The sequence below is a fragment of the Poromitra crassiceps genome (assembly GCF_964638095.1).
Source record: "Poromitra crassiceps genome assembly, chromosome: 8".
Lineage (NCBI taxonomy): Eukaryota > Metazoa > Chordata > Actinopteri > Beryciformes > Melamphaidae > Poromitra > Poromitra crassiceps.
Genome location: NC_139629.1, coordinates 44,929,900 through 44,956,589, shown reverse-complemented (window position 1 = coordinate 44,956,589; position 26,690 = coordinate 44,929,900). Strand labels below are relative to the sequence as shown.

At 42.5% G+C, this 26,690-nt stretch overlaps 2 protein-coding genes across 2 annotated transcripts in view; one reads left to right on the top strand and one right to left on the bottom strand.

Annotated features, from left to right (window-relative positions):
- Nucleotides 1-6,520, bottom strand: part of ubr4 (ubiquitin protein ligase E3 component n-recognin 4) — a gene marked incomplete at its 5' end in the record, with an annotated part of 70,136 nt that extends 63,616 nt beyond the window's left edge. Inside the window, 4 exons of the mRNA XM_083641256.1 lie at nt 150-279; nt 1,251-1,354; nt 1,559-1,656; nt 6,396-6,520. Of these exons, the coding sequence (XP_083497382.1) occupies nt 150-279; nt 1,251-1,354; nt 1,559-1,656; nt 6,396-6,520 (457 nt within the window). The remainder of the gene's footprint in view (nt 1-149; nt 280-1,250; nt 1,355-1,558; nt 1,657-6,395) is intronic.
- A 1,191-nt stretch (nt 6,521-7,711) lies between these two features.
- Nucleotides 7,712-24,534, top strand: emc1 (ER membrane protein complex subunit 1). Its single transcript, XM_083641390.1, has 22 exons — nt 7,712-7,838; nt 8,472-8,599; nt 8,901-8,966; nt 9,050-9,143; nt 9,229-9,357; nt 9,531-9,657; nt 10,027-10,176; nt 10,345-10,512; nt 10,986-11,057; nt 11,409-11,507; nt 11,829-11,925; nt 12,596-12,712; nt 14,533-14,732; nt 15,443-15,592; nt 17,420-17,581; nt 18,376-18,495; nt 19,000-19,137; nt 20,661-20,834; nt 21,769-21,979; nt 22,672-22,756; nt 22,877-23,006; nt 23,293-24,534. The coding sequence occupies exons 1-22, from the start codon at nt 7,747-7,749 to the stop codon at nt 23,470-23,472; spliced, it is 2,889 nt and encodes a 962-aa protein (XP_083497516.1). The 5' UTR covers nt 7,712-7,746; the 3' UTR covers nt 23,473-24,534.
- Nucleotides 24,535-26,690: the final 2,156 nt, after the last annotated feature.

Genomic DNA, 26,690 nt, shown 5'->3' with positions numbered 1-26,690 from the left:
CCATGCATGTGAGTTAATAGCTTTGTTTTCCACTTCTGACTGATTCACATATTTTCTATTCTGTCTGTTTGTAAATGAATGATTACATTAGCAGTAGTGTTGTAACATACCGAGTGAAGTGTTGAATAACCTCGGTCTATCCCACTTACCATCCGAAAGGGTCTTGACGGTTTGAGGCAACTTGGCAGACTTCATCATAGCGGTGAAAGTAATGATTTCTGTGCGGTCCAATCTGCTGCAGCCGGTGCAAAGTCCTTTTATTAAAAGGATCAGGTGTTTCTGAAGAAAGAGAAATAAAGAGTTTTACTGAATTCAACTGGAGTTGATAAGGGATGTAAGTCATTTCAAAATGAAATGGCAAAGCAGATTTGCATTCCGAAAGAAAGCAAGGGAATTTTTATTTAATCATAATGAATGGGATTGCTTGACTTTTGTTTGCCTGCTACGTTTAAAGTCTTAATAAGAATATGTGCGGGGAATTATTGGCAATGAAATCAGGTAATCACAAAAGATTCCATAATTCCTGTCCATTAAAAATGGTCTTTAGTGCAGTTTAAACGTAAAAGTTAAAGGCAGTACAGGAGACCCTACATTTTCCAGCAACTTTCACCATTTTTCTAGCTTACTAGATATTTACAATAACACCAGTAAATAAATATTGATGGTCTAGTGTTTCCCCTAGAAAAATGTTCAGGCCTGGAGGGATTTCGAAGTGTACCCCGACCGCAACGGTGGGGGCCCTCGCTGGCGGCGCTAAACTTTTAGCTAACCTGTTCGCATCTATGTTCACAATGGCATCCCAAGTATCGTCATACTATTATTGGATCCGATGGGAACAGTTGTATTATGGGATGTGCGTTTCCCAGGCAACGACACATGTTGACACGTTTTGGAACAGTGCCGCCACTGCACGCTGGCACGATGCTCCTAAAAGCAAAATGCTTATTGTTTTGAATGATTTGGCATCTTCTATTACTGTCAACACTGTCAACATCAGTATTGTTGTATTGTAATAATATGCCATAAAGGTTTATGGAAATTTTGGGGAGAGCAGGGGATAATAATAATAATAAATAAAAATCTGGCGGGGGCGTCGTTGGCGTGGCGGGCCCGCCAGGCCTGTAGAATGGTAGGGGAAACACTGTCAGGTCTTTCTCACCACTCACTTACAGTATCCCTAAAATGTTCAATGATGATGATGAATGTAAGCCCAAAACAATACTCCAGTGAGTGTAGTTTGTTTCTTTTACCTGTGACACCGCACATGCCTCATCTGGGTTCTCCAGGCGCAGCAATGAGAATTCAATCAGTACTTTACATGCTGAAGCAACCGACAGCAACTGATTCCTTGGAACTAAAATAACAGAAAAAGAATTAGCGCACTTATAATAAATAAATAACATGCAGCTTATAACATTTAAACTATTTGGCTACGTAACAGTTAAAACATTTGTAAACTAATAATTGCACTATGTTTTTGAATGCTACAAATATAATTGATATTTCAAATACATTTCACTGTCAGCAAAAGAGGAGAATACGATATACCGGTACATACTTTGTCCACATACTGTAGTGATGTAATGTGCAGAGAGCGCCACAAATGATGAGTAGAAGGGCTCATATTGTTTGTCGTGGTGAAGAATCTCTGATTCACTGCAAATGACAATTGGAATATCTCATTAGTCATTAGGCCAAAATATTGTGAAATATGCGTCTTCATATAAACTGAATTGTGGCCAGTAACCCCCCCCCCCCCCCTGTCTGTCTCTTTCGCTATCACTCTCTCTCATATTCACACATGCTTTAAATTAGTAAATTAAAAATGGTCGGCAACAAATATGCCCAACCCATACATCCATACGTACGTACATACAACAAGAATGTTGGCAGTTGTTGGAGAATGTTTGATTCGTGTGCCATTGGCAAACACAGAAACAATTATTGAACATGTCCAATCTGATCAGGCATTGCCAGCCAAACATCTCCAAACAAGGGCCGACAGCCATGGCACACTAATCAAACATGTTTGTCCGTGTTGGTTGGAGAATGTTTGATTGGTGTGTGCCATGGGCTTTAGATGAGCGCTCCAGCCTGTGGATGACAGTTAACATGGGCCTACACTTTGCCCCTGAACAACAACCTTGGCTCTGATCATGCCGGGATCCTGCTGGTAGGTACACTTCAGTGTTCATCATCATACCAGAACTGGTCCATGGCAAACTGCCCCCAGCCGAATGCTATGCTACCTCCTCAATCTATGATCTGTGATCACTTATTGACACAAGGCAGTCTGTGCAGCCTGCTGTAAGCACATGTGCTCCACAGTATCTGCCCTCTCTTTCTCCTCCTCGATGCTGTGTACATCGATGACTGTTAACTCCAGCCACCCATCTATCAATCTGCTCACGTGGGGGGGACAACACACCCCGAGTGATTAGTCCATGTACAGAGAAGAGGTCAGTCTCACGACTCACATCATGCTGTAGTGCCATCAACTTGGTGGTAAGCACACTCAACAACAATGTGGATATAAGGACTGATTTTTAAAAGAACCAGCCTGTTTATTAAGCCCGGGAGATTATCAGGTCAGATGTTAACTCAGCTGAGTCCTTCAAGTTCCATGGGTCCAGTCCACCCTCACTAAAACCATCAAATGGAATGAACACATCTCTGCTTAACTAAGAAATGCCAAGTTCTTCCTGTAGCAAATGTCGATGTTTCATCTCCATTCCTGGTCCAATTTTATTTTACCAGTCAATGAACAAAGCAAACAAATGCTGATGAAAGCTATACGCTGAAACGCATCCGTTGATGTTAAAAGTGATGGCTTTTTTCGCTTTTTCACCCGTTATGTTTGGCTGTAGACCTCGTTATATTTTTGTTTGAGTTGTGCATGCACCTCAAATAATCAAAAGTAGAGCCTAACATTCTCCATGATCACAGTGTAGCTTTCCTCCGCCTCCTCTTTCTTCAATGTATTGTCGGCACTGCTGAGTGTGTCACTGGTCGGCTGAAGAAGCTGCACAATGCCAGGGCGAAGAAAAGAAAGGACTGCGACCGATCCTGCACACACAGGTTGTCACCGATTTCAAAAACTGTCCTCTGGGAGATGGAGGCGGGTTGCAGGGTAACCCGGCGCGGTGACTAGGTCCACTGGCGGAACGAAAGGTGTACAACAATTACCCACCAACCCGCGTTCACAACTTTCACATCGGAGGCGCGGATCTCATTTTCCGTGCATTTTGCGGCTTTCAAGGCCGGTGTGAAAGCGGCTAGTGTGTGAGTCCATTAAGACCAAACCAGCCACTGATCTCAACAGCCTCTGTCCAAAAGCTGTTACCCTACTCAACCAGCCATACAAGTTAACCCATACAAATCTCTGAACGCTTCCTTTGGAAGTGACTGTAATCGACACATGCTACTGTTTAGTCCAATACTGTTAGTTTGATGTTGAGAACTTATTTCATACGTTTTATCATGCTCAGTATAACTCAGGACACACCATTCCAATGCACCGCCGCACACTCACCAAGTCACCACCCTTCTTCTACAGCAGCTGCCACCATAATGGATGCCACACTGCCTGAATAAACATGCATGCATGCAGATGTATAGTCTGTTTTTTGTGTTTTTTCCCCCAGTGTGGGGCTCCTTGTCCTTGCACTATGTGTGCATTTACTTGTCAATATGTCCCTGCAAAAATGTCGCCAAGAAGACAAATTCCTCTTCATTTTATGTAGTTGGGGAGGGGGGGCCTTTTCTTTGTAGGTTTGATCTCTTCACAACAGCAAAATATCATAAACAAGTACAATCTTTAACTCATTGAGTGCCAAGGACGGACATGTTCGTCATTTCAAATAGTAACGTAGAGTGCCAAGGACGGACATGTTCGTCAATTGCGTTTTTTGACGGTGGGGCGTCGATCAAAGCCTTCTGCCTCTGATGTACAAATATTATAGCTATTGGATGTGTCTAACCTATTTTACAGAACCCTTAGGTGGCGACAGTGCTCTCCACATAACAGAAAGGCAAGGAAAAAACAAAGAAGAAGTCGTTATGGAAACGGAAATCGCATCGCATCCGTATGCATCGATATGCTGAAGCACGTTACTGCAGCTGTGCCTGCAGCAGCCAATCTGCTCCCACAATTGAGCCGCTCCGTGTCGGTTGCGACAGCACATCTGCACATCCACACCGTGGAGTTGTTATTATTCTCAACTGGAAGCATCGTTGCCGGTGACAAACACACGCGGAACGCTGTAAAAAAGCCTGGCTGTTCCGCACCCTTCACTGTGCGCACAGCAAACTCAGCAGAGAGCCACCACAGACAGGAGGAGGAGTGTGCAGTTGAGGCGAGGCGGGGCGGGGCGGGGGGGGGGGGGGGCACGCAGAGCAGCACGCAACACCCAGACAGACCCAGGCAGCAGGACAGGATTGACAAACGCAAGCCAGAATATCCGATACCCACCAGCAGCAAATCAAAACCAGCAAGAAGCTGCAACCAGCAGCGCACGCAGGGGCCAGCGCTGCTGGTTGTAGCTAAAAATATTATTCTGCCAAACAAAATTCCCTGGCCTAAACTGTTTTATTGAAGGAAATTATTTTTGAGGTGTGACTACATTAGAAAAGATTAGCTTCAGAGTCAGTGATGTGCTTGAAATGATTAATTTCACAAAAGGCCAATTATCTCAGCTTCTAGAAAAAAATTGCTTTTTTTGGATGAATCAAGCTATCTTCTCCGGCTCATAACTAAAGAACGGAAAATGGGATCAATAAACTTTTTTTTGCAGATGATAGAATAGAGTCTCATCGTTCTTTGTGCGTGTTCAGTGTTTACATAGTAATATCACACAATATTCTGTGGGCCTCGAGAAATCACTGAAAACGCTCTGAAACTCTGGCACTGGGAGCGTCCGTTCTCCAAAAGTGGCTGGCACTCAATGAGTTAATTGGAACACATAAACTGTATTATTATTTATTGACAATGTCTTCTTGTCTTCTTCTTGAATATGGTATGTCCACCAACATTATCAATGATGTTCTTGACCAAAACCAAGAACTATGCAGAACTGCTACTGACAACAAACTTGCTGGTAACATCAGCATTCTACAAGGCAAATCGCTCAGTATGCATGCAGGCTGTTAGCAGGGCAGGGCAACATAGTGTCCTCTGTGACCACACTGCCAGCTACCAGTACGTACTGTAATTTATTTAAGATGTTAATTTAATTAAGATGTTCACATGGCTACATTAGATGTTAAATGCATGAATCAACGAAACAATTGTTGGATTCAACATTCAAACCATGTTCAACAAAAGCTGCATGCATGCTGCAGTTTTGTTGTTTGCAGGTCGTTTAATTGGAAATGAAACCAACAAGCATAGTTTCATTCGAGTCGGAAGAGGGCTAAGCTGATGTCACCACCATATGAGTGGGAGTATCAAATGACAACCTGGCCACTCTGTGCGCGTGTGCGTAGTGCGTACCTCATTCTGATATTCTTGACATATTGCACTGTTTGTATTATGGCTTGTGTATCTACTATTTTCAACATTAATGGCGAGATCACTCAGTTATGACTGGCCATAACAAATGATCCGAGTGACAGCAGCGCTGCACCGTTCCGATTAGCAGCAGCACCGTGATGGGGTTCCCTAATCAGCCATTCTTTTGACAAACAGCATTAGCACTAACTACTTCTCGTTTTTGATTACATCAACGATGCCCCATCACCACCTCCTCCCAGAATTAGTGGATGAGCTGGTCTCCACCTTCATTTTCAGTCCAACCACCCATACATATCGTTACGCCTGATAAAATGGCTAGCTAACCTGCTATGGCAGTTTATGTTGACAGAGTACGAGTAACGTTACGTTAACGTTAGTTTACACCAAACAAGAGTGATAACGTTAAACGTTACGGCAAGCTCGGCATACAGCTGAAAAGAATAGCTAGCTGACGTAGCCAACTATTAACGTTAATGTTGCTCAGCCAGCCAGGCAAGGCCCATTAGCTAGCGTTAGCTCGTTGGCTATGTTTGTGTTAGCTAGCTAATGATAACGCAAATTTCCGCGTATTGCAACGCTGGAAAACATTTGTGTACCACCACATTAACGATATGTCACCCTCCGCCAAACGGAGGTAGTGTTAGTGCCTTGTGTAACGTAACGTAAACACTTAATAAATTATCAGCTGCATTGAGCTTAATAGCATTCTTGCGTAAGTTAGCTAGCATGTTAGCTAACGCCAGTAACTACACCGAGGCCAGTTTGCTGTCTACTGAACTACCAGGCTAAGTTAGCAAGTTAGCCAGCCAGCTGACTTCATGGTTGGCACGGCCAATATCCAAGTAAACAGAGATCCACAATTCACTGACATATTACCGATTACCTGTTGATTATAGACCCGATAAGCTGAGGTAGCTCTTTCGTTTCAAAAGCTGTGTACGAAGCTGATAAAAGCGGTCGTACTGCCGCTGTCCATTCGTGTTCCCCATCTCCTCCGCTCGACGCCATCTTGAAATCCCGTAGAAAAAACTAGCTACTGGAAGAAGAAAACTGTAAACGGAAAGTAAATTACAGGGGGCGCTCACACTGTAACAACATTTATTACATCATTATTATTTTGAAACTAGAATGTAAATTATAGAATTATGGATATTGTAAATGGAACAGTTTTAAATTTGTAACGTAATCAATATGTTCACCAAGAGTAACGTTTTAACAGCCTCAGAGCAATGCCCAAATATATAAATTATTTGTATTGCATTGCCTTTATCATCACACTTGTGTGTGTTAACCTGGTGTCCACTTATATAGTGAATGACAGTGTGAGAAGTATGTGTTGGGCTTTTATTGTGAAGGCTGTGTGAAGTGTGCTGTGAACGCTGTGAACGAGCCCCGCCCCTTCAAACTAAAAAAATATAATGCATCACTTATATTTTGACATTCTGAGTGAGAGCAGAAGAAAATTGTGTGAACTGTCAGTTTTAAAATGTGTGAATTAGTAAAAAAAAAAAAAGTGCACCCTGGAAAGTCAGCTCTAGAGTGAAATCAATCAATGATGATGTCATCATCATGATGATGTTATCAGCGGTCACTAGAGAGCTACCATTCTTTCTTGTATATTTAAGAATGATCTGCCTTATTTATTTATTTATTTATTTATTTATTTATTTATTTATTTATTTATTTATTTATTTATTTATTTGCCTGTACCCCTGAGCCATGTATTGACGATGTTGTAGGTGTCTATTATGTTTTGTATGATATTGAATAAAGTGTTGTCTATAATAAAGACAGTGATTGCATGCTCCAACGGGAAGAAATAATAATTAACAGTGATGATGTCATCAGTGATGTCACTCAAGCAAGAAGCAATTGTGATGTCATTGGTGATTATGTCAGTGAAATGGTCAGTGATGATGTAGTTAGTGATGTCACTAGAGCAATTGTGATGTAATCAATTATGATATTATCTCACGTTAGTGATGTCATCAGTGATGTCACTCAACAAAACAACAACAAGATAGTTGTCAACATCATAAAGCAGCGTCAGTAATGACTGATCAGTACTGTACATACAGTATGCCTACAATACATACAACTCACCCCTTGCCTCTAGGAGGCAGCACGACCACAACGTCAAGAAAACAGGAAGGCAGCGACACAACTTCCTCCTTCCGTCGAAGAGCAAGACCAGCTAACGTTACTGCTGTAGCGTTAATGCAAGGTTCGCTGTAATGGCAAAGCTAACATTGATTTTCATTAAATGCGTCCTTTTATGCAGCATTGCCGATGCTGTCTTTGAGGATCAAGTCGGAAAATTTGACTGGTAAGAGAAATCCTGTCATTTTAGAGGTAGACATTTTTGAGATGCTAATGCTAACACCTGTCACTGGCACTGACATACTAGCTGCGACCGGTGTGGGATGGAAGTGGCTGGAATCTCCTGCCATTTCGACGTCTGTTGGCAACCTGGTTGAAGTGGAAACTCACAGAGAAGAATGCCATTCATTTAGCTGTTAATGACCTAACCACAGTAACGTTAGTCCGAGGAGATGACAGGCCAAAAATCCCATAAAATTCATTTAAAACCCAACGTTCTTGCCTCCAAGAATGACTTATCTTTGCCAGTTTGGTGTGCTGGAAATTTGTTTAACGTTGTGTGACACACTACTTTGGCTTGAGATTCCAGAAAACATACATTGATATCCCTGTTAAAGTGTGGTGAAAATTGGTTTGTGAGCATCTGATTTAGCATTGTCACCAACGTGATATGCACTCCACTGTTCACCTCACCCCACATAATAAACGTTTTTTTAATCTGTAGTCCTCCTATAGACCTTGTCATCAACTGAGACCATATCCATGTTATGTAGTCTTTTCTGGTTTGTTTAAAAATGGATTAAGGTCGAGCTTGATCATTGTCTAATGATATTTTTGTTCTCTATCTTGTTGTTTGCAGGAGACAGCAATATGTAGGCAAGGTTCGCTATGCCCATTTCGACATGCACACGCAGTCATCCAAAAAGGTGATTCTGGCCACTGAGGAGAATGTCTTTGCCTCTCTCAATTCCAGGAATGGAGACCTCTGTGAGTATTTTGTCAGACTGCCACAGTAGATAAATATTATTGGGCTATGTGCAGAAAGATGATTGGCTCCTGAGTTGACATAGTTTGATCTTCCCTGTCCATCCTCCAGTGCAATGTGAAGTTTCGGGTCACAATATTCAATACCAAACACATGAGATCACATTTGCAAATTATTATCTTAACAACAAATGTGTTTGTTGTGAATCAATTAATGGCTAATGTGGAGGTGGTAAGGATGCCATGTTTTTCAATCTTTCTTCGTTTTGCAATTACATTACTACCTACTCTGTATTTGTTACAGACTGGCGACATGTGGACAAGACTGGGCCAGAAGGAAATATTGACGCTCTTCTGCTGCATGGACAAGGTGATTTTTTTATCGTGGCAGCTGAGCATATGGCGGTTGGCCACTGATTGTAGATAACTAAATAAACTATTTTTGTCTCCTAGATGCGGTGCTGGTTGCTGGTAATGGCCGTGTGCTTCGTTCCTGGGAAGTAAACATTGGTGGTTTGAACTGGGAGGTTGTGCTCGACTCTGGCAGGTGATTAACATCATGACTGGCAGTGGTTAATCTATAATCATCCTTGTTTTGACCAATAATTAACTGCTTTTGTTGTATATTTTAGTTTCCAGTCTGCATGTTTTGTTGGACAGCAAGACTCTGTGAAGTATGTGGCTGTTTTGAAGAAAACTGCCATCTCTCTCCATTACCTCTCCAATGGTCATCAGAAATGGCTGGAGAATCTTCCAGAGAGGTAAGCGGACATTAATGACATATCGGTGGCAATCATTAGCTTATGTACAATCTAATTATAGTACATTTGAAATTATGTCAATATTTCAGAAAAGTGTTTTGTCAAAAAAAAATGCAGTGAAATTAACACATTATTAAAATGATAAACCCTTCTTTATCTTTTTGACCCCACAGTGAAACAGTGCAGTACCAGGCTGTCTATTCTGGAGGAAATGGGGAAGTTTACACACTGGGAGTCGTTCCCCATTCCCACATTGCTGTTGTGGTTTACAGTGTGGAGGATGGAGAGATTACCAAGCAGGTCATCTTTCAGTCTTTTCCTCTAGGATTGTTAGTAGATCTTTAAAGGGATAGTTTGGATTTTTTGAGGTGGGGTTGTATGAGGTACTTGCCAGGAGAGGTCGCGTAACATTTCACTCGGACCAAAACGTTAAAAAAAATACGGGTTTAAAGAAAATATATTGTTTTTTTAAGTTTTGGTCCAAGTTAAATGTTCTATGGTCTCTCCCGATTCTAAATATAGCTGAACCGTTTTGGTTTGACCAAGTAAAACTATTTTATAAGCATTTTTACGAAATGTCTATGGGAAAATAAATTGCGGAAGAAAATCTCTGATACAGTGCTGAAGCAGGAAGTGACGTTCACTTTGCCTCTCTATTGTTGTCTTCAGATTTCCGTTGACGCCCCATGGCTGTCCAACATAGCAGCTAGCTGTGCTGTGGTTGGAGAGGGGATGCTGACATGCGTTGACTCTGCCACCACGTCCCTGTACACACTTGACCTGCAAGAACAATCACAGATGACCCAGATCCCCTTACAGGTGCCTCCCCAAATCAAAACAACTTCTGATTTTTAATAACACTTGTCAACAAACAATGCATTTTCCTTCTTTCCTGACTTATCATACATGGCTTCTGAGCCTACCTCCATCTTTCCCTCTATCTGACAACACTGTTACTTTTACCATTCCCCGTATCTCTTTCCTTAGTCACTTGGCCTTGAAGTTTCCCCAGGGTTCCAGCCGGCATTGGTGTCCACCCAGCCCAGCCCAGCTCGCCCCCCGCTGTCAGAGTTCTTCCTCCAGCTCGGCCCAGACCACCATCTGCTCTTGCAGCTCAACAACGGTCAAATAGTTACCCTGAGGGATTTCAAGCCTGTATGTAACTCTTTCTCTACCCTGCACTGTCATACATTATTATGGTTCTTCTGACCCTTGGAGTCCTTACTGTTCATTGCTTCTAATGTTGTTCTAGATGAAAGTGTCAGCTACATGCCTGTAACTCAACTTTCTATCACAACGTAATTCACTACGAGAGGGAAACATGGGGGGGGAATTTAAAATGAGGAAATTGCTAACCACTGAACGGGCAGTATCCATACAAACTTTCAAGATCATGCATGGGCCCTTGGAAAATTGTGTGAATTGTCAGATAGCGATAAATTAGACCAAGATCTTTAGGTGTGAGCACACGGGCGTGTTGGCCCGTTTGCAGAATTTAATATTTTTCCTATTGTACTTATTGAAGGTTGAATCTCATTTTGTCATACTATCTGGGATGCAGTGATTCAGAATGATGTTAAAAGAACAGTTGGTGAACATTGTTGGATCACTTTTTTCTCACTTCATAGGCTTTGCTGGTTTCCTTTGCAACTACTGGAGAGAAGACTGTTGCAGCTGTCATGGCACCCAAGAATGAAACTGTGAGTTACTGTGAAATTGCAGATTCACATTTCTTCCATTGGGTTCTCGTTGCAAATCAGTATGGATTTTCAAAGGATCCCATTGCATTAAAGCTGATTCAGGGAGGTCTTGGTGGTCTGTCTGTGTGGAAGGTTTTTGATCCATATTCTAGTTTTGATGAACAGTCAACGGTGTTTTTTCTTGAGCTAAGAAACATCTCTTAGTCGGGCCTTTTTATCCTGTGGCCATCTGAGAACAAAGTTACAAAGTGTCTTTTAGATAGTCCTTTCAAATAAAAATGAACATTAAAAAATATATTAAAAGAAAATGATGTCAACCATTTGTGAAGTTGTGAACTGTTTCTTCCCCAGGCTTGCACTATTAATCTTTTCAGCGCAGAATCTGGGCGCAGACTTCTAGACACCACACTCATTTTTATTGTGGATCCTAATGGTGGGAAACCAGAGGAGGTGAGTGTAAACCTGAATAATGGATTATAATGATAACAAATATTAAGAGTAGGGGAGGACAGTTCTCATTTGTCACAGCTTGTGCTTCTAAATCTCTTCCCAGTGATATTACATCTTTCAACTCTCATTAGCATTGTCTTTTGTTTTGTTTTCTGAAATCACAGTGGATCAAAGTTTAATAGGATTAGTTTCAGACCCGATCAATCTGGTTTTGGAGGTGATTTATTCACATTAAACATTAGGATGCAAACAATTGATGTTTTTATTTGTGAATTGTGCTTTTTTTTTGCAGAATGCAACCTTATGTACTTTGTCTTGCAGTTGTTTGTACAGGCATTTCTGAAGAAAGATGACTCTGTTGGCTACAGGGTCATGGTGCAGACAGAAGACCACACACTTACTTTCATACAGCAGCCAGGTATAGTTTGAGTTGAACACCAAAACATCGCTGGTTATGGTTTGTGTTGGAAAGAGCACAGTCTTCACGGGTTAACATTACCTGAGCATTATGAAAACTATTCAGTTACTGAAGATTGAAAGTAATGATTTACTGATTTGGATCGCCAATGAATATTTTGAAACGTCGTTAGAATGTGTAACTGATAGCAAATCTAAAACTGAACAGAAATCAAAGCAATGAAAAATATATTGTCAAAAAATATGCAAGTTTTTAAAGTGCAGTATGTAATTTAGCTATAATTGAAGGCCACATTGTAACTTTAATTCTCAGATCAATCAAAAAATAAAGGAAAAGCAATGTTGTGTGTCACTGAAGGTGTGTCATATTTACCTGCCTTCATCATCGATGTAACCGTCTCGGACCCCAGTAAGAATAGCTACAGCATTTGTTGCAGCTAATGGGGATTCTAATAAACTAAACATTTGAGATATTATTTTAATGATCATGAATGCTGCCAACATTTGACCACTGTGTGGAGCACACAACACAGAGTCCTTTCAGAATCCACCCAAAAATGTGTCCTTTCCACAAGCCTAATTTATGGGACGCGTCTCCCAAACTGTCTGATCTTACAGGGTGTGGAAAGTGGAATGAATGATTACAAAACGATGAGTGTTGTGTTTTCCAGGTCGTGTGATGTGGACAAGAGAAGAAGCCCTGGCTGATGTAGTGACAATGGAAATGGTGGATCTGCCGCTCACTGGGACACAGGCAGAGCTGGAGGGAGAGTTTGGCAAAAAGGCTGGTAAATGAACAAGACTGTCTATATAATAATAATAAACTTAATTTCTATAGCACTTTTCTTAGAGAATGTAAAACGTGCTTAAAATAATAAAAACATAAATACACAAATAGACTATACATATAAGACATACAAAGAAATTGAAAATAATAATAATATAAATAGAAAGCAAAGTGAGTTTTCAGTTGGTTCTTTAAAGAATTAAGAGTTAGATCAATGTATTTCTTCAGGCAAATGACAGCAAAGTTTCAGTGCTTGATCACCCTTAGTGTGTGTCTGCCCCACAGTGGGACTATCAGAATGAGTGTGTGCCTGTCCCACAGTGGGACTATCAGAATGAGTGTGTGGCTGTCCCACAGTGGGACTATCAGAATGAGTGTGTGGCTGTCCCACAGTGGGACTATCAGAATGAGTGTGTGTCTGTCCCACAGTGGGGTTATCAGAATGAGTGTGTGTCTGTCCCACAGTGGGGCTATCAGAATGAGTGTGTGCTAGTCCCACAGTGGGACTATCAGAATGAGTGTGTGCCTGTCCCACAGTGGGGCTATCAGAATGAGTGTGTGTCTGTCCCACAGTGGGGCTATCAGAATGAGTGTGTGTCTGTCCCACAGTGGGGCTATCAGAATGAGTGTGTGTCTGTCCCACAGTGGGGCTATCAGAATGAGTGTGTGTCTGTCCCACAGTGGGACTATCAGAATGAGTGTGTGCTAGTCCCACAGTGGGGCTATCAGAATGAGTGTGTGCCTGTCCCACAGTGGGGCTATCAGAATGAGTGTGTGTCTGTCCCACAGTGGGGCTATCAGAATGAGTGTGTGGCTGTCCCACAGTGGGGCTATCAGAATGAGTGTGTGGCTGTCCTCTCTCTCTCAGTGAGGGGAATGCGTAAAGCAGCTTGTGCTGCCAGGCGTGCGCTTTGTGTCATCTAAGCTGTTGCACTTTTCTTGTTTTGACAATAATTTCAACAGGCTTGTTTTGTTGGCCAGCTAATAACTGGGCTCATGAATGATTTGTTTACGGTTAGTTTCACGTTCCATGTTTTTGTTCTGTTTTTCCTGCTGCGCTTGGATTCAGCCATTCAAGGTAACACGCTTCTCTGCTTTTCATGTTTGCTTGTGTCTTAATCTCTTAAAAGGGAGCAAGTCGGCACTGTTCTCTGTCTGTTCTTTGTTTCCATTTTTGTCCCACTGATGATGTCATAGGCATTGTGACATCACTGATGATGTCATCAGTGATGTCATAAGACTGTAGATGTCATCAGTGATGTCATAAGACTGATAATGTCATCAGTGATGTCATAAGAGGAAAATCATCTTATGACATGTCATAGGCACTGATGTAAACTTAAGGGGCACACACACACAAACCCGCGCGCATGTCAACTTAAGACCAATATCATTTTACACATGCGCACCCGCCAATAGGGCAGGCGAGGCCACACAGCAGCCGAGCTGCGGGCAAGGCCGCACTGCGGCCGAGCTGCAGGGCGGGCGAGCCTAGGAATCGATGGTTCTTACAATCTTACATTTTCTTGACTCTTTGTCAAATCCCTTCTGTGCTCCCTAGACCGACTCCCATCTTATTCTGCCCCATCAAATCCAAAACCTCTGTGCTTGCTTATAATGCCTCAAAGGGAATCAAACCTCACTATCTGTTAGGCATGGTTCTTCAGCCCCAGCACTGCAGCTACCGAGCCTTTACAATCTGATTTACAATCTGAGTTTCACTCCACCCACCCAGTCATGATCTCTTCTTCGTGGCTCTCCGATAGTGGATCTACTAAAAGTTGATTAGCACTGTCTGCATTCTCCCTTTAATGTGTCTAGACGGTCTGCTGTCCATGGTGCTGAAGAGGCTTTCCTCGCAGCTCATTCTGCTGCAGTCCTGGATGGCTCATCTCTGGAAGCTCTTCTATGACGCGCGCAAGCCGCGCAGTCAGGTGAAGAACGACGTGACCATCGAGAACCTGTCCAGAGACGAGTTCAACTTGCAGAAGATGATGGTGATGGTTACTGCGGCCGGCAAGGTACGAGACAAAAGCTCACTGCTGCTCAGCACCTAGTAACCTTTATTTACACAGGTAAAAACCTGACTAAGGGAGAGGGACTGCACTTTGCACTTGTGGTTATTTTCTGACCTAAGAAGAGTATGTTTGGACGGTGGTGCAGTGGTAAGCGGCGTCGCCTCACAGCTCGAAGGTCCTGGGTTCAATTCCCACCTGGGACGCTGTGAACGCTGAAGGAATGCGTGCCCGTCCGCATGTCCTCGAGTGCCCACCGCCCGGGTGGAGTCGTCAAAAGGGCCTTTCTGTGTGGAGTTTGCATGGTCTCCCCGTGCCTCCCGGGGGTTTCCTTCATAAAGGAACCCCCTTCACCAAAACATGCAATATCCTGGTTGCTAATGTGGTTCCTCCTCTAGGGCGCCTGGTCGGAGGGAGGGGAACTGGTTGGAATAGCATGAACCTCCCACGTGCTATGTCCTACCGGTAAAGCTTCCCCTGTTAGGTGAAAAGAAGCGGCTGGCTAACTGCCCATGTCTCGGAGGAAGCATGGAGCCAGTTTCGGCTCTCCCCAGATCGGCAGAGGGTGGAGCAGCAACCAGGCTAAATAAATTAAAATTAGCACTAATGGGGGATAAAAATGGGATAAAAAAATCGCATACTGGAAACCTACAGGCTTCTCTGAAAGTCATTGTTTATTCTGTACAATTTGTCACTTGCTTTCTTTGTGTACTTAGCTCTTTGGGATCGACAGCAAGACCGGCACCATTTTATGGAGGCACTACCTGGACAACATCCCATCTAATGCTGCCTTCAAGCTGATGGTGCAAAGGACGACCGCACACTTCCCCCATCCCCCACAGTGCACGCTGCTCATCAAAGACAAGGTGAGACACCCATCCTGCCATCTCAGCTGAGCCGTGGGAACTTTACTTCTTTAGTTTAGTTAGTCAAATGGAGGAGTATAAAGGCCGTGGTACTGAATAATTGTGGCAGGGGGCTTCAGCTAGAGGTGGCAGCTAAGTTCAGTGTCTTGTTTGAAGGCAAACCCAGTTAGAGTGAAAACAACGGACCAACTACGTTGCTGAATTAGGGGAGGAAACTTAAGTGCCTTATATACTGTATATATATATATATATATATATATATATAGACTGAGTGAAAGTTTTGTTGAGAATATCTAGTCTTCATTAGCATTCAGCCCGACAGGATTTGACAGGTTGAGTGAGCTTCAGGGAAGTTGCCCAATACAACCACAGTTTCCTCCTGTGGGAAGCTGAGCAGCTCTACTGCAACACTTAGCGGTTAAGTGTGTTGCTCAAAGTCACTTTTATGATGGTTGCCGAAAGAGAAGCGAGTTATTGCTCATTCAAAGCCTAGGTTTTCACCAGCCATTCTGTCATCTTTAGCCTTTGTTCACACCATAGGCAGAACATAGGCAGAACTGAAGGCAGCTTGAGGCAGGCTCAAGCTGAACTGACGCTTAACCGGTCACACCAGGAGCAGTCTCCTTTCCCCAGCGCCTTGCTCGGCGAGCCTTGAACCCGCCCACAACTCCCATTGAATTCATGCCTGGCAGCTTCAAGCTTTCACGCGTCACGCCTGGAAAATAGGACTGAATCCTGAACGATCGCTTCAGCGTGGCTTCAGTGTATCTTCAGCGCGGCTTGAGCGTGGTGTGCGGCTGGTGTGAACGGTCTCACCTGTTAACAAGGAAGCCGAAATGAAACTGCGTGGCTTCAGCGTGGCTTTGGCGTATGGTGTAAAGAGCCTATTAGACTGTGGTCGCCACTTCGAGATTGAGAACTGTTATGATAGATTGGTAGTGGAAGAGCTTTCGAATATCCATGCCGTATCGACCATAAGATAGGTGTATGGTCTGGGAGCTGTAGTGGGACGTTTTTGCCCCTTTTAATTTAAACCCAATCAGTGGAATCGGATGTCCTTTCTCTAAAACTTAGTTGTTGTGATGACTTGCGTTCCTGCAGTTACCTAACCTTGCTTGCAAGATGGATAACCTCGCGAGATCAAAAGAGATTCTCTCGACGTAATCCATCTTGTCATGCACAGGCAGTTAAGATGATTGGCCGAACCATGCCGGCTCGACGAATCAGTGGCAGCCTTAGGCGGGCTTAGGCTCGTGTGGGCAAGTAGTGGGTACATGGTCTTTGTAGTTCTTTTCACTCGTCAACATGGCTGCCGCCGCCGAAGTGACAGGCAGTCTGAATGAAATTGAATGTAACGTTCCCAATTCTATGTATTAAATTCTAAAAAACGACTCTCAACATTTGGGAAGGCTAAGCCACACAACTAGTTCGTTATAATCAAATGTCATGCTTCGAAGGCGACTTTACGACGATGAGGACGGTGAGGACACTCAATCAATGATAGACTACCACGGAGATCAGGCACAGGCACCTTCCTCCGGTCGCAAACGTGACGTCAGAGGCATGGCGATCTGATTGGTTGAAGTTAACAGGCACCAGCGGTGATAGACAGATGGGTCATCCAATCACCTGCCAAGTAGCTTGGAAAAAGTGCCCGCCTCCATCAGCGGGTTGGATTACTGCATTGCCAGATGGACTGGTTTAGTGAAACGTAATGTGAAGGTAAACCGTCCATCTGGCAGCGTCAGGTTAGCAGTTACCAGCACTTTGACTGCACAGTTATCATTGTTAATTTGATGGATTTCTGCTCTGTTTATTTTCGTCCAGGACACGGGACTCGCCACACTCCATGTATTTAACCCCATCTTCGGAAGGAAGAGTCACATGACCCCACCGGCTCTGCCTCAGCCAATCCTTCAGTCACTCATGCTGCCGCTCATTGACCAGGACTACGCTAAGGTCTTGCTTCTCGTCGATGACGAGTACAAGGTTAGTGTCACACTGTAAAGCAACTTATTTTATGTTTGTGTTAAACTCATCGTAAACTACAGCTGTTAAAAGAGCCAGCGTCACAAATCTTCCCTCAATTATAGCTGAGATTTAGTATTTTGTCACTGTAAGGGTAGTGGTATACAAATGCATACTGTTGTCGTATTGGTTTTCATCTCTCCAGACCCAGCATTTAACATTCTGCATGAGCCAATTACACACCATTTGATGTAGTATGCTATTAAACAACGGTTAGCGTCTACATTGGATCCTGGCTGGTTAGAGGAAAGAGTGTGTTTGTGTTTGGGTTAGTATTAGGGTTAGTATTAGGGTTAGGGTTAGTATTAGGGTTAGTATTAGGGTTAGCGTTAGGGTTAGTATTAGGGTTAGTATTAGGGTTAGTATTAGGGTTAGCGTCTACATTGGATCCTGGCTGGTTAGAGGAAAGAGTGTGTTTGTGTTTGGGTTAGTATTAGGATTAGGGTTAGCGTTAGGGTTAGTATTAGGGTTAGTATTAGGGTTAGCGTCTACATTGGATCTTGGCTGGTTAGAGGAAAGAGTGTGTTTGTGTTTGGGTTAGTATTAGGGTTAGGGTTAGTATTAGGGTTAGGGTTAGTATTAGGGTGATCCACTGGGTCCCTCCTTCCCATCTCTAGTGTTTTGTTGAATGAGGCCCACATCACTTCCAGCAGGATTCTGGTGTCTCCATCTTTTCAGCCGGAGACAGTGGGTCCCCCGAATCAGCCTGTGTCTTTCTACAGAGGACTCATTTTATTCGTGTCATTTTTCTCCAGGTGTCTGCTTTCCCCTCTACAAAGAACGTACTGCAGCAGCTTCAAGAGATGGCCTCCTCCATTTTCTTTTATCTCGTCGACTCCAACCAGGGAAGACTGTCTGGCTACAGGTTACGCACGGCAAGTGAAACTCTGTTTTACTGTATTATTCCAAGGTTGTTTGCATTCATTTGATTGCTCGTGTGGCAATGGTTTTGAACAGAGTTGGTGATTGGTTCAGTAGTATCTGTTCAGATTTCTGCTTGCGTTCCAAACACACAACAGCACCTCACGCTTTGGGGCACAATTTTAAAGTTGCCATTTGCGACACAGAGTTGTGAAATAATTTGGCCTTTCAATGATCGAGTATTTGCTAGCAGTGTCGCAGAATAATGCTTAACTATACCAAGAATGAGAAATTACAGTTAACTACCGTGAAATTATTATTAGTATTATATAATTACAAAACATTGGAGTGTTCTAGTAGCTACGTACACCATTATGTAAAAGTGGCATTGTGGGTTTGAATCTGGCCCAGGATCTGTGTCACATGTCACATGTCACCTCCCTCTCCCTCTCTCCCAGGGTTTCTGGTTTCTCTAAACTTTGCACTGTGTGATGAACACTCTGTTGTTGTGTTCTCAGGACTTGTCCACTGAGCTGATCTGGGAGGTGGTTATCCCAACGGAGGTCCAGACGGTCGTCACGGTCAAAGGGAAGAGGCCTAATGAGCATGTGCACTCGCAGGGCAGAGTGATGGGAGACCGCAGTGTCCTCTATAAGGTAAGACGCTCACCTGTTACCTGCCCCAAACCTGTCCTCTGTCCACCTTATTTCTAGCTGCCATGATGCCTTACGTGAAATATGGGAGCTTCTTACGGTGTAATCCTCCCAGCCCCCTCCTCCCGTTACGTTGCTGACACGGACACGACATACTGTACTGCCCGTCTGCGTCTGTAAACGATGTAGATGTTTCAAACCTGCAGGCGAAGGGAGCCAATCACGTCCAGCTTGGCCAAACATCTCGCTGATAAATATCCCGAGTTGTTCAAAGAGCAACAGGTTAGCGGATGTGATGGATAACATTATTACATTCCCTCAAATAAGTCATCAAACGAGTGTTATTTCTTTGTGACAAGCAAGTTTTTTCACAGTTTGATAGGGTGGGCGCAGGCAGACCCTCGGCCAAGGCTAGGCTACGTTAGCCAGCTGCAATAATCAGTCACGTTCTAGACCGGACCTTGCACCCATAATAATTTTACAGCAGGGCATTCCAAAATAAGGTGGCTATGGTAAGATGCTCGCCTCTTACCTGCCCCAAACCCATACTAGGCTTGTGGTATGGAAGTGGTGTTGCGAAATGTTGGACCGGTTGACGTCTGCACTGCCCTGTCTAGCCTCTACTTTCTCCTGGCTTCCAAATAATGGAATGATTTTCTCACTCCAGTCAAAACAGCACGCTGACTCCCCATCTTCTCCGAAACCCAGCTTTCCCAGAATGAACTCATCACCTTTTCCCCAATGAATCATATCCCCTCTCCCACCACTCACTCTAGTCTAGTTGCTTCAAAAAAAATCCCCTCTATCTTTCTCCTTCGCTTTTGTTTGGTGTCTTTCCCCAGCTTCTTCTCTCTTAACATATCTCTTGGTCAGAGAATGCCATCTCCTATTCAAACACTGTCACCCATTTCATACCCTATTCATACCCTGGCATTTTTATTTGGTGATTTATTGGATCAAAGACTTTTAACATCTGTAATTAATTGTGTGGAACATTTCAAACATTAATCTGAAACAGGCCCGTCTTTGCGTCATGATGGGTTGAGACAGTTTCAAAAAAAGCTAACAAATCTACAATTCTACCATTCAAACTCCTCAAGAAGTAATGGCAGTAGTACATGTATACCCCAAATTCAGATGGTCAAATACATTTTGAATTGTAGCTTTCAATAATCTCAAATGTGTTGTCCCGTTAGTAGAGCAGCTTTGTTTTTTGACTCGTTATGACTCTGACGCCCACATGTGTGGTGTAATCGGCTAAACCCACAACAATATATGTACATTTGGAAAAAAGTTGTCAGTCAGCAGCTTGGGCATGGTCAACACAAAAGGCTGTCTTTGGCACATAACCTAGTAAACCTACCATCACACGGATGTTCTTACTATCCTAAAAGTTTGCTCGGCCGGGGAAATAATGACTAGCTAGGGAACGGTGGATTTGGCTACACTCTTGCCCATTGATATTATAAACATGATTTCATCATTCGTTATGGTGCTCACTGCTACTTTGTTTCATATTCTCACAGTACTTGAACCCCAATCTGCTGGCTGTGGTGACCGAAAGCACAGACTTGCACCAGGAGCGCAGCTTTGTGGGGATCCTGCTGATCGACGGTGTGACGGGTCGCATCATCCACGAGGCCGTTCAGAGGAAGGCCAGAGGGCCAGTGCATCTGGTGCACTCTGAAAACTGGGTGGTGGTGAGTATCCGTCTACTGACTGCCCATTCCTAGGGATGGGAACAAGAAAGCTTTGCTGTTGCCTTGTTTTCTTGCTCTTCAGCTAAAAATCCTCTCGTGTCGGAATCGCCCAGAATTGAACATTTAAAGCCCCAATCAGTAAGATTTTTGACATTTTTTACTGTAATAAAACTGCTTTTTAGTCACAGGACATGGTAGATTGACTTTTAATAGGGAGACCCTCGTCTTTATTTATCCCACACCGCCCTCCATTGTCCAGCACTGGGACTAAGCAGTTTGTCTGTCACGTCCCGTAGCAAGAAAAAAGAAAAAAAGAAAAGCATGCGCGCATGCGCTGTACAGCGGAAGCGCTGTGTTCATGAAAACGAGGAAGTAACTGGATTCGGATTTGCTACGAAAATTATGTTTCACGGAACTATGGATTATTATTTCATCACGTGGTGAGTACCCGATGTCACAACATGTACATAGAGCTTCTGGCGCTGTGTTTTGTTGACTTTGAACGGCGATATCGTTATCGATACTAATGCATGCAGAGGGCGCAGTGGAAAACTTACTGAATGGGGCTTTAACACATCACGAGATGAGGTCAAATGCATTGAAACCTCTTCGACTTTTTTTTTTTTTCATATAATATTTTTATTGCGAGGCGGAGTACAGTCCACATTGGTGCATAGTCAAGTGAACATATTTTTACAGAAAACAATATTACAGGTTAGAATGTACAGTTATCTTGAAACCTCTTCGTGTTAATGTTTCGCTCGTTGTAACAAATGAGAAACACGTGATTTTCTCTCACTAACAAATGCATCGCCCCCCCCCCACCCCACACACACACACACACACTAACACACACACACTAACACACACAATCACACTAACACACACACACACACTAACACACACACACACACACCTGCCTCTGTTTCTACAGTACGAATATTGGAGCAGCAAGTCACGGAGGAACGAGTTCTCTGTGATTGAGCTGTATGAGGGAATGGAGCTGTACAACAGCACTGTGTTCAGCTCACTGGACCGGCCCCATCCCCCCCAGGTGCTTCAGCAGTCGTACATTTTCCCCTCCGCCATTTCCACCCTGGAAGCCACTCTGACGGAGAAGGGCATCACCAGCCGCCATCTGCTGGGTGAGTGTCGGTCTCCGTGCCGAAGCGCTCGCTGATTCAACACCCAATCAAGTGGCCGGCTTCAATTGAACGTTCAAAGTCGCGTGTATCCAGGATGATGACGACACTGTCTTTTCTTTTTGATGAGAGATTTGAGACCATAATGGGCTCAGATTTCCAGTAGTCATGTAACAACTTTACAAGACTGCATGTGGTTCAAATAGTCAATATGTTTTTGTGTGCTTGAGAGAGAGTTGACTCATGTACACACAAACTACGACCTAACAGTATAGAATGTACGTAGGGAAATGATTCATCTGTTTTTGGGCACATTTTCCCTTTTAAGATGCCCTTGAAACCGGAGATATTTGCCGCCGGGCACAATCTAGACCAAGCAGTAAATACATGATTACGTGCAATGCATAAACAGCTGTAAATATCAAAAATATGGACCAGGGAAGAACAAGATCATCCTTTTGTCATTTACCCCAGAAGATGTAGACATCTCCTACACTTGAACGTTTAAACCCTATAGAGCCTAATTTTACCCTGTAGATGTCTGTAACCAAGAATCATTTAGAGATATTTTAAATGCCTATTCAGCATAAAATTACTGGGTTCAAAGCCAAATGCCTTCTCTTAGTCCAAAATGTCGTTTCAACGTTCTTCAACCAATGACCTTTTTGTGTTTCTCTGGGAATGCTTTGTCACAGTTGGCTTGCCATCAGGAGCAATTCTGTCATTACCCAAGATGTTCCTCGACCCACGGAGGCCGGAGATATTAACTGAACAAAGCCGGTAGGTAATGCAGTAGGTAATGCACTTACATTTGGTGTGAAGCATTTGGTTGACTGGCTTTAATTGTTCTTGTGTATTAGTGGTCTATCTGTCTAACTTATCCGTTGAATTGCTCTCCAGTGAAGAGAACCTGATACCATATGCACCGGAGATGCCGATCCGTACCGAGTGGTTCATTAACTACAACCAGACCGTGTCAAGAGTGCGAGGGATTTACACCGCCCCCTCTGGCCTGGAGTCCACTTGCCTGGTGAGTCTGTCATTACAATACGGGCAACAATACCGTCATGGTATTTGTGTTATGGTGTTACTTTCAACTTCTTAAATGTATATCAGTTCATCTTGGTCCCATGTACCAATATTTCAGGACATTGTGGCGCTATATGCATACCGGTAACAATGATTCCCTGTTTGACCTAATCTGAACTAGTACCTGAAGACCTAAAATTATATATAAAATTAAATGTATACAAAAATATATTTAAAACAAATCTAAAAAGTTGGCATTTGTTATTGCTTCCCCCTGATAAATGCAGGTGGTGGCATATGGTCTGGACATCTACCAAACCCGAGTGTATCCGTCGAAGCAGTTTGACGTGTTGAAGGACGACTACGACTACATGCTGATCAGCACCGTGCTCTTTGGCCTTTTCTTTGCCACCATGATCAGCAAACGGCTGGCAGAGGTCAAACTGCTCAACCGGGCCTGGCGCTAAACTCAAGCACCATCTCCGACAACCCCAAGGCTGCTTATAGAGACCTCAGGCTGGAGGCGGAACCGCTGTGGCGGTGCCTGTTGAAGAACAAGAGGTCAGAGTTCATTGAGGCCCATTTGGAACTGCTGGGGTCAGGGGGTGGGGCTGAAAGTGCGGATTGTTAAATGTTTCATTTTTTAACTTATTTTGCAAACAAGAAATAATGATGAAATAATAATCATGGTAATATTTTTTTTGGTCTGACATGTTTTTTAAACTGTCTAACACTTGAGCGTAATTAGAAATGAATGAAAGCAATTATGGATTTGTTAAATTGGGGAATTTGGAAATTGCTGCACGTGTGACATTTCCGCCTCATTAGACCGTTCTAATGGAGACTGATATTAAATGTGGAGGTGAGAGAGAAGAGAGAGAGACATGGACAAAACTTGAGCTTGCTTTGTTACCATATACCGTTGTTGTACAGTATGTCCTTGAGCCTGCTGAGTCACCAAGATGCCATTTGTTTTGATGACAAATGAACTGTGAATACGAGGGGAAAATGTAGCGTGGACAAGAATCGACCATTTGTGTTCTCCTGAAGATTCTTCCACCACCTAAATAAATATGACACATAGTTTATTGATGTGTTCACCTATTACAATGGGTATTTCTGTATGTTTTCAAATTTTCTTTTCCTGTGCCAACAGGTTAAGACAGAGGTAATTTAACATAACATTAGTATTAAACATTAATTCAGTATTAAAAATGTTTAAAAATAAATAGACCAGGTCAGGGTACTCAAGTATAACTGTTTTTCAATGGTTTTAAATTGAAAAAACAAAATGGGGGGGGGGGGGAATCAGTTTTTTTGTTTTTGTTTTTCCGTTTCTTTTTAGTTTTTCCGTTTTCCGTTTTAAACTTTAAAACGGAAAAACGTTTTTAGCACACACCCCAAAAAAAAAATAGCTAAATTCATGGCGGGCCACTTAAAAACGGCCAGCGGGCAGCAGTTGGCCCGCGGGCCGTAGTTTGGCCACCCCTGGCCTATATGATCCTATATTTTATTTCTACTGATACTTGATCCACTATATCAGCTACTCTTTGTGCGTCATTAAAATTTGTGGTTTCAGAACTCTAGTTTTTGTGTTTTTCTATCCTTTCAGAAAAACAAAACATCAATCTGTATTCTACAAAATGAATGAAACAGTTAATATTTAATATATTATATATTTAAGTAATATTTGTCTTTTATCAAGTGAAGATGACGTACTTGCCCCTGACAGTCCCTCATGAATACTAGTTGTGATTTTGGTTGGCCAAAAAAAGAAAGACAAGAAATGTAAATGGAGAGAATGTCATAATTAAGAATTCAGAGTGTATGACAAGTTAAGGGTTATTTTTTCTTTCTTACACTTTATTTGCATAGATTCTTCATTTGCCGGACAAGACAATATCTCGAGGTATAAATATCTACAGAAAGATAATACCAGAAATAACCTCAAACTAAACTTGCTGTAAACTGAGGAATAGAAGGGTGCAATAAAAGGCCTCTAGAGACATTCTGGCTAAAACATCACATTATTTATGGGAATAGCTTGTTGAGGTCATGATGGGAAAGAACTGGTAAATACTAGGGGTGTCACGATACACTCAGTTCACGATACGATACGTATCACGATACTGGGTTCACGATAACGATACGATACGATACGATTTTAACAATATTTTTTTAAACTTGAATAATGACAATATATGACTGGAAAAGTAGTATTTTATTTGAAATGCACAAATACAAAACATGCTGTTGTGGGAAATTGTTATTACAATAACAACTAGAAAAAACATGAGATTGGAGATAAGGCTTATCTTGAAATAGAATGAGTTACACCGTCACTTAGATTTACTTTGAACTAAAAGGTTTCTCAGCAGTATAAATTCTCATTATGCATCTTCAGTTTTTCTTCAAACTCAAACAACAAGACTTTTCTTAGTCTATTTTTTATGCATCTTCAGTTTTTCCTGTCAAGTAAACAGTTTTGCCAGAAACTCAATTGAATGGTTTCTCTCCTGTATAACTTCTCATGTGTCTCTTCAGAGACTTGTTCAACTGAACTACTTTCCACACATTGAACTTCAACAAACAAAGACGTTTCTTTGTCTACTTTTGGAAAAAAAAAAAAAAAAATGTTTTTTTTTTTTTTCACGATATGAGATTTCATCTCAACGATACATATCGTGACGTTTTACTATCGCGAAATTTCGTGGGACGATATATTGTGACACCCCTAAGTCAATACTGTTGCATTGCTGTTTAATGTGTTATGGCACCAATAGAATGTTCAAATCAAAGTAAATATCAAAGCAATCCACAATGAATGTACCAATTCACGAAAGTGCACATCCCAGGGCTTTGAGGCAGCAGGGTGGCATGGCGAGTAGCTTCAACAGGAAGGCCGTTGTTCAAATCCATGCCGGTAAACAGCTGCCCTGCTGAGGTGTCCCTGAGCAAGCCACTGAGTCCCTACCAGCTGACCTCTGAGGGAGGAAAGCAAAAAGAGAATTTCCCTGTGGAGACTAATGAAGTTTCACATTATTATCGTTCCTTAATCACTCCCATGTATGCATCTCAACTGCAACTATGAATGATGCTCTCAACAGTGAGGTCTCTCTGCTTCTCAGCTATGTTGTGATACACGCAGTGCAGTTTCCATTCAACAGTCCTGCTTCCTCCTTATTACCTTCTTCAAATTTAAGACTGACATAAGATGTCAATAATACAAAGAAACAAACAAAAAAAAGCTGTGTGTTGCGGGGGGGGGGGGGGAAATGACATTGAACCAATCATAAAGCAAATAAGTTATTTTAATTCTATAAATAGATTAGAAAAAACATAATTTCACGAGAATTGACTTTTGACACAAACACAACTTCATGATCTCACAAACAGCCTTTGCTTCGGCAAAATCAGACACAAAGAGCCTTCATGAGAACTTCAACCCGTTGATGTAACGAAGTATGTAAACTCGGGTATGCACCTTAACAGTATAAAAGTAACATGCTTTCCGTGCCCATAAATACTATGACATAACTGGGTTAACACTTAACACAGCTGGCAAATAAATTATAAATTTGGCCACAGGAATGATAGTTTGATGTAGAAATAAATCATTGCAGGAAAATGAAAATGCTGAATATGTTGTAGGTTGAATATAGCTGCATGTAACTTTGAATTAAAA